At 42.2% G+C, this 8,858-nt stretch overlaps 1 protein-coding gene across 1 annotated transcript in view; it reads right to left on the bottom strand.

Annotated features, from left to right (window-relative positions):
- Positions 1-347: 347 nt before the first annotated feature.
- The window catches only part of LOC145400187 (cholecystokinin receptor type A-like), a 214,795-nt gene continuing 206,284 nt past the window's right edge, over positions 348-8,858 (bottom strand). The window contains exons 5-6 of the mRNA XM_080272700.1: positions 3,650-3,740; positions 348-999 (exon numbers count right to left, since the gene is read on the bottom strand). Coding sequence (XP_080128826.1) covers positions 348-999; positions 3,650-3,740 — 743 coding nt within the window. The remainder of the gene's footprint in view (positions 1,000-3,649; positions 3,741-8,858) is intronic.

Below are 8,858 nucleotides of genomic sequence, written 5' to 3'. Positions count from 1 at the left end.
AAAGCACATCATTTCTTTGTAAGGACTTAAAGACTATCGCTCCTGCGTTCAAAGAACCGTATTTTGTTGCACCACCCCGTCTTCTTTTTTCTCCATCCTGTACCTGGTCGTCAGCTCTCCTCCGTCCCTGTCTGTCTAAGCCTTTCTCGCCTAATTTCTGTATCGCTCATCATTTTCTGTAAATTATATCTTCCGTAATCTCTTTTCACACGTCCCTTCTTATTGTGTATTACATACTCAATTGCTCACTCTGACGTCATAATTCCCATCTCTGTCTCTGTCTCTGTCTGTCTGTCTGTCTGTCTGTCTGTCTCTCTCTCTCTCTCTCTCTCTCTCTCTCTCTACTATCACACCGTCGTCTCTCTAGCATCCCTCTTCACTTCCATCGCCACCTTGAAAATATTGTTACTCTGACTCCTAAAGCTTGCCGCCGTCCCGTTCTGCCTCGCCAACCTGTCCGCCTCTTTCCTGCAGCCGAACGCGTGCCTGAACCCCTGCAGGAACTTCTTATTCATGAAGCAGTAGGTGATGGGGTTGCAGCAGGAGGAGGCGTAGGATAGGAGATGCAGGAAAGATATACCCACTGATCCCAACGCCCTGTACACCTGCTCTGGGACATAGAGACACAGGATATTGACCACGAAAATGGGAGTCCAGCACAGAAAGAACTCGAGCACCACGACGAAGAGCATCCGGATCACGTGCTTCTTGGCCTCTATGCTCTTCTCCAGGTGGGTGCTCCGGAGTCGTTTGAAGTTCGAACTCTTACTGTTGCTGTTTCGAAACGTAGGGGAGTAATTCGGGTCTCTTTCCTCGTTCCCCCGCCCCGAATCTACCTGCCACTTATGGTCCTCGCAGCCCCCGTCGCGTATGCAGGTGTGGGAGACCGTGGGCGTGTGGGCAGCATGGGTGTGTGGAATGGATGGGGAGTCTGGGGCCAGCATCTCCGAACGTCCGCAGTGTTCGCAGACCCTTGACTGAGCGGGGATCTTGCGGAACCTGAGAGGGATGTAGAATGGAGGTGAGAACAGGGAGAGTGCAGGAGAAAGGGGAAGGGAAGGATGTAGGTGGTAAGAAGCTTGAGGAAGAATAATATAAATAAAAGTAAACAGTAAGGTGAGGAAAGGATACAGATAAGAAGCCTGTGGAAGAGAAGGACAAATAAGAGTAAAGAGTAAGGAGGAGAGGAATATAGACCAAATAACGTAACGAGAAAAAGCTAAATATTACATAAAGTAGGAGATTAACTGTTTTGCCTGTGATGGAATTCTGTAGAACCTGAACGGGATCAGGAATGGAGATCTGAAGAGAGACAGAGGAAGAGAAGGATAGGGAAGGATCTAGATGATAAGAAAACTGAGAAAGATTTATACAAATAAGAATTAATGGTGAGGAGGAGAGGAAAGCAAAGCAAATAATGTCATAAGAGAAAAAATAATGGGTATGGCACACAGTAGGAAATTATGTGCTAGAGTCTTGTAGAGCATAAGAGGAATTAAGAGTAGAGATGATAAAAAGGAGACAAGCACGGGAGAGGGAGAGGGAAAATTGTAGATGGTAAACAGCACAAGTTGGAAAAAGCAGAAATGAGAGTGACAGGTTGGGAGAAGAGGATAAAATGAATGAAAACATGAGATAAGAAAAAGATAAGTAAGGCATGGAATAGGAAAACATATGTGAGGGACATGGAATGGAAGGTAGAGGAAATAAGTGAAGTAAAACGAGGATCTTCAAGGATAAATATTAAGCACGAGGAAAAGAAGTAAATGTGAGAGGGAGAGGGAGACAAAATTAAGTAAAGTATGAGTAGGCAGACCTAATGTACAGTGAAGGGAGGAGGAGAAGAGAGAATGAATTAAGCAAAACGAGAAGGGGGAGAATAAGAGAGTGGAGGAGGGGGAAGAGATCAGAAAGGAGTTAATAAGAGGGTGAATGTGGGAGAAAATGAACAAACTAAAGAGAAATCAGAGACAATAAACACAAAAGTGAGTGAGACTTCAAAGATACAGTGTGACAAAGACAAACAATGACATTAAAAAAATCAATTAGCAGGATAAAAGACACTTGCAACTACCCCATCTCAAAATCCCATTAACATCCACATCACAAATACCGACATTATGTAGAATGTCTCTTAAATTATTATCTCCTGCAGCATTTTTTCTGCCAAGTTAGCGTAATGAAATGAACCTCGTTAATTATTCTGAATTTTATATCTATAATTTCCTAGGACGATAAAAGTCTCCTGTCCGACACCGAAAAAATCCTGAATCCGCAACTGGTTTTTATCTGTGCTGAATTTTTTATTCTGGTAGGCATATTAATTTGATTCGCATATTAGGGTTGTTCATTTTTTTCTGCAGTTTTAGAGTAACTCTTTACAATTTTCACTGAATACGTTTTTACTAAATCTGTGTTCATTAGCGTCTTTTTTTAATTAAGCTCAGTTAAAAGTCATATCATTGTTATACTTTCGCCACGAAGGTTACTCTTTTACAAATGTTGATTTATCTTTACTTTGTACTATATAATGTACTCTTGCAAAGATATCGTCGCAAATACAGTCATTTTACGGTCACAGATGCATCACATCATGCTCCTGTCACCATTATGATTAGGCTTCTGGTGGTCTAGTTGTATGATGTGCCAGTTGGGTTGACGGCCATGTGCTTCGCGCAGGCTCGAATGCCAAAGAGGCTGGTGGAGGTTTTCCATTGTTTAACACCACCAGGTGCCTGATGGTGTGGACGGGAGTTCTGCATCACCGTTACCTATAAAAGTTTTCGCCCGCACCCGCTTACCTCCAGTGAGACCATCTAAATGGGTCACAGCGATACATAACTCCCGGCCGCGCCAGCAAGGATTTGATGTGGACACGACCTTAGACTGGTTACGAACTCTTATTCCTTGAACCGCGAGGAACAAAATACCTATTTTTACTCTGACTATACCCCGGACGAATTTACAGTATTAGCCTCTACTATCATCCCCTGCCCCGTTACCTCTCACTGACCCATCGTTACCCTACACTACCCCATCGTTACCACTCATTTTCCCATGGTTACGCCTCGTTACCCTTCCTAATCCCATCTTTACCACACAGTACCTTCGTATTACCGTTATCCTTTTGCTACCATCATTACCCCCTCATTTTTACTGTTACTCACTTGTTACCTTTGTTAATACCGCTGCTCTCTCGTTACCTCTGCCTACCACTTACTGCACATCACCACTCCCTCAATACTTCTTTATTACCCTTGTCATCGCATTACATTTCACTGGCTTTCATTACCACTTCAAAACTCCATTACTCCTCATTACGCCTTCAATACCCGTCACATTACTGAGCTAATACCAGTTACCCTTCGTTACCCTTCTTATTTCCCCATGCATTCCCCTTACTGCTTCTAAATTACTCCATCGTATACCCTTCGAATACCCCTCATTATCCCTCATTACTCCTTCATTACCCTCACTACCCTCTTACCTCTTTATTACCCCTTATTGCCCCTCATTACCCCTTTATTGTCCCTCAATACCCCTCTCTATCCCTGTTCCTTTATTACCCCTCTTTACCCTCGTTACTCTTACTATCACCATTTACCCCCTCGTGCCCCGTGTTACCTGTCGTTACCCCCTCGTTACCCACCTGATGGAGATCTTGGAGACGTGCCTCTTTCTGTTGCGGCGGAGACTCTGTTGAACCATCGCTAGTCCGTTGAGGTCAGTCAGGGAGATTACTGTGGGTGAGAGAGTGAGAGTGAGAGAGTGAGCAAGGCAGGGGATGTGTGGGACAGTGAGTAAGACGGAGAGCAGGAGTGATTGGGGATGAGTGGGGGAGGCAGAGGTAGTGTGAGTTATTGAGTCATGGGAAACAGGGAATGGTGATAACAGAGTGAGTGAGATGAGGAAGTGTCAGTGAGTGAGTGAGGAAGAAGTGAGTGATTGAGGTGAAAGGAATGTGAGAGAGTGGGTAAGGTAGATGAGGTATGTTAGGGACAGTGAGATACTGTGTGAAGGGAGAGTGAAGGAGTCAGGTAGACGGGGAGAGGGACAGTGGGTGTGAGTGTGAGACTGAGTGAAAGAAAAGGGGTGAGTAAGAGAGAGGGTGAGTTAGGCGGAGGGATTGTGAGAGAGTCAGATAGGCAGGGAGGGAGGGTGTGGAAGGGTGGGAGAGGAAGAGCAAATGGAGAGTGAGGGAGAATGTGAGAGTAAGTGAGACGAAGAGAGAGAAGAGAGTTGAGACGGCGAGGAAAACAGAGAGAGAATGAAAGCGAATGTCAGAAAGAGAGAGGAGACGGAGAGGAGTGTAAGAATGAATGAATGGAAGAGAATAAGTAGGGAGGGGGGAGCAAACTACGATTGTGAGAGAGAGTAGAAAGGAAAAATAAAAGACTGAGAAAAGCAATATGAGGGCGAAATCAGAATAAGGCTGTGTGCGAGTGTGTGGGAGGGAGAGAAAGAGAAGACTGTCGGGGGCGAGAAGCACTGCCACAGAGTATGGGTGAGTGGAAGAGAGAGAGGCAAGTGAGGTGGAGGTAAAGCGAGTGAGTGGGTGGGAGGACATCGATTAAGCACAGGTCTATCAGTGTACAAAGTAAGGAAAATAAAGTGCAACGTATTACTTAAACAACAGATGTAACAGTCCAGCAATAGTATTACTGAAGCTAGTCCTTTCTTTAGTTAGGCCACACTTAGATGATAGAGTGCAATTTTGGCTTCTTACTCTAGCGTGGATATAAATTCCTTTAAAAAACATGCAGAGAAAAATTACAAAAGTTATGCAGAAAATATTCAACCTTGCATATGAAGAAAGACTGAATAAAATAATTATGCAGTCACTAAAACAACTTAGTTTCAGGAACGATCTAACTGAGTCCGTTATATGGATTAGAATCCGTGAGGAAGGTTGGGTAAGACAGCATGGAGGTGAATGTGATGGAGACTGAGAGAATGCATGATGTGCTGTGTGAGGAAGCCTGGGAGAGAGACTGGATAGGAGAGCACTATGGTGAATGTGAGAGAATGAGAGAAGGGGTGGTGGAGGAGAGAGGAGAATGTGAGGGAGACAGCGTGAGAAAGATTGGAAGAGAGACTGGGTATAAGAACACAGGGTGAATGTGAGAGAAAGGGAGAGAGGAGAGGGATGGAGAAAGAGAAGAAAGAAGAGGACACAAATCATGCGAGAGAGAGAGAGAGATTGTGTGTGTGTGTGTGTGTGTGTGTGTGTGTGTGTGTCTGGGAGTGTGAGGGAAAATGTAAAGGAGCACAAAGGAAATGGAAGAATAACAGAACGTTCCCTTTTTTTTTTACATTGTATGCAACGAATATGGCTGGTGTTCTGAAGGTCATGAAAACGATATGAGGAGAGTGCGAGATAAGAAAATATGCAACAGTGTGGAAGGGAGACTGTGAAGATGACCACGAAACATAATCCACAGTTGTGATGATGGTTGTAGTGATGAGCATGTTGAAAATGATAAATGGTGGTGGTAGTGGCGGTAACTGATGATGATGATGATGATGATGATAATGATAATGATGGTTGATGATGACGATGATGATGATCATGATGACTGATGATGATGATGATGACTAATGATGACGATTAATGATTGATGATAATGGTGATGATGATATGTTGACGATGTTGATGATGATGATGTGGTAATGGTGGCGGTGATGAAAACCGTTGTACTGGTAACGTTGACGGTAGTGATGGTGATGATGATGATACATTGATGATGGAGAAAGTAGAGACAATGGTAATGATATTGATGATAATGATGATGATGATGATGATGATGACGTGTAATATCCATGGGTCATTCATTAACCTGTTCTCCCGTCTGTGGGTGGCCGGAGAGAGGGTGGGGACTAATGATGATGGCTGTGATGACGGCAATTAATTTTCCTCTACCTGAATTTGCATTCTTTGGCCGACATTATCAAGCGATGCTTAAAATCTCTAATTTGTAGGCAGTTGTTCCCCTTTTAATGAGTGAAGTATATTTTGTCCATGTTTTATACTAATAATGCCCATTAGTTCTTTCCATTTTAGCAGGTAATTGCTTCATTTTATTTTTATACATTTCATCCGACATTTCACCTTTGCTTCTTTCCTAATTTTTCCTGCTTCATAATGATTGCCTTTCATCCTCATCTTAATGTCTTCACTACGACGATATATTACAACATTAATTTTTTGTTATCAACTGACGATTTTACATAAGAAACCTTTCGCTTGAAAGGTGTATTACAGGCTGTATATAACCCCTCCAGTCGAAAAATTCCTTAAATTTTGTTAAATCGTCTTTTGGTAACAAGATTAAAATACAAGAAGATATGTTATCGTAGAGGAAGCTTTAATTATTTTTCAATAACGATCGAAAGTCCTCAGAGCGAAATAGGGCATCATTCCAACAAACACAGACAAAACCAGAAAAGAATAAACGTTAACAAGAGGTAAATGTAATGAACCTGATAGTACAAACAAATTAATAAATAAATAAATAAATATATATATATATATATATATATATATATATATATATATATATATATATATATATATATATATATATTGTATTTTCAATTCTTCTTCGAAACACTTTAGCATTTCTCTTAAGTAAGGATGCCTTACCACATGCGAAGTTCATCCCTGTTGTACTTACCTGAGTTAGTTTCCTGGGCTAGATTATGTATCATGTGGTAAGAAGACTGCTGATGCTAGCGTGTGTATCGACGTTTGCATACGTTCTTTCATATGTATGTTTATTTATGTTTCTTTTATACGTATGTTTGTGTAAGATCACAATGCCCTTTGTGTGTGTGTGTGTGTGTGTGTGTGTGTACTATCTTCACTTACTCAAAATTCAGTGTGTGTGTGTGTGTGTGTGTGTGTGTGTGTGTGTGTGTGTGTGTGTGTGTGTGTGTGTGTGTGTGTGTGTGTACTATTTTCACTTACTCAAAATTCAGTTATAGACAGTCACATAAAAACTGATTATTGTACACATACATAGGGACAGGCATTCACTATCTTTACACAAGAAAGAACCATTCACACACACACACACACACACACACACACACACACACACACACACACACACACACACACACACACACACACACACACACACACACACACACACACACACACACACACACACACACACACACACACACACACACACACACACCATTTCTCTTGATGGACAGAAGTTGACGTGAGAGACGAGTCGTAAGATTCTTTCTTATCTTTCCTATGGCATCTCTCTCTCTCTCTCTCCATTACTTACCTTTCTTTTCCTTCACTCTCCCCATTTTTATCCCACGCCCTTCCCCTTCTCAATCTCTCACCCTTTCCTCCCTCCTTCATTTTTCCTCTTTTTCTCATCCCTCCTCCATTCTCTTCCCTCTCTTTGGTCAGTCGTTCGCCATTTCTCATTGCACTGCGTCTTCTTTCTTCTCCCAGTTTCTTTTCTTTTCCTCTCTTCCCTCCTTCCTTTAGCTTCCTGTCCCACATTCTTCCCTTCTCTTCAGTTCCTTCTGCACTTTCTCCTCCATCCACGCATTCCTTCATGCACCCCGCTTCTTCATTAGAGTAAAAAAATGCACAGTGAAGGGCAAAATTAAGCTTCTTATTAGGAGGGTAACAAAGGAAGGAAGAGTAAGGTGAATAAAAAAGGGGTGAATGAAAGTGGTGTATAAAAAGGAAGGGAAATTTGTAAAGAATAAATAATTAAATCTCAATAGGATGGAAGTTGACAAATAGAAGGAGACTGATAACAAAGATGCCGTAAAGGAAAGAGTGAAGATTGATGGGTGGAGAAGGAGAGGACGATGAAATATGACATGAGAATGAATGAATGGACGTAAGTAAAGATAAATGGAAGAAAGAAGAGAGAACTTACAAGGGATGGGAAATGGGGAAGCGAGAGCAAGATTGATGAGGATGAGGCCATTAAAGCGGCGATGAAGTGCAAGGAAGCGTGATAACAGAGTGAGTAACGATGTGGTAATTTTGAATAAATATGTAACATACTCAAAAAATTTGGGTGTTTGTTTACTCGTGTGTGTGTGTGTGTGTGTGTGAGGGAGAGAGAGAGAGAGAGAGAGAGAGAGAGAGAGAGAGAGAGAGAGAGAGAGTTTTTAAACATCTCACATGACTGGCCAAAAGATGACAATGCTACTGTATACAATCTTATCACTATACGAATACCCTTTTCACTACGAGAGAGATCCTGTCTAGGTTGGATGAAATTGCTTGGCAGTAACAGGAACAAGCTATAATAAGAAGTAATCGTATGGACAGGATTACAGGAGATACCTTCAAACCTCTTCACAACGAGAAGTTTGTCCTAGGCTAAATAAAATCGTTTGGTGGTAGCAACATCAACACAGAAAGAAGCCATCGTACTGAAGAGATTGCAGGAGACAATTAATTTTCTCACGACAAGAGATCATTGAGTGTGATCTCAGGGACAAGGGACTAAATAGGGAGGCTGCACGAGATCGAGCAGCGTGGAGAGCCGCCATTAGTGACCAAGGTGTCGCATACATGCATGTTCGGGCCTTTGTAAACGATACGGTACGAGTGATCGCTAAGTTGGATAAACTATCTAGGGGGCAGGGAGAATTCGTCGTTTGTGAAGAGTTGCAGCTTTTTTTTGTTATGTTCTTGATACCAGCGAGCGATTTTACTCATTTTAGGAGACTCTGAATAGAGGGAGCTACTGTACGTACAGCCGTCAATGAGAATTGTATTACCCATCGTTAGCGGTTGTTTCTGGTTTGAATGACATATCTTTGAAATATATATCCCAGTTATTGGGGACCAAGCCAGCTCAACTCAG

Source organism: Coenobita brevimanus, chromosome 51 (genome assembly GCF_032717465.1).
Source record: "Coenobita brevimanus isolate Jiangsu-jjx chromosome 51, ASM3271746v2, whole genome shotgun sequence".
In the NCBI taxonomy this organism is placed as follows: Eukaryota; Metazoa; Arthropoda; class Malacostraca; order Decapoda; family Coenobitidae; genus Coenobita; species Coenobita brevimanus.
The sequence above is the reverse complement of the archived record's forward strand: the minus strand, read 5'-3'. Positions and strand labels throughout refer to the sequence as shown.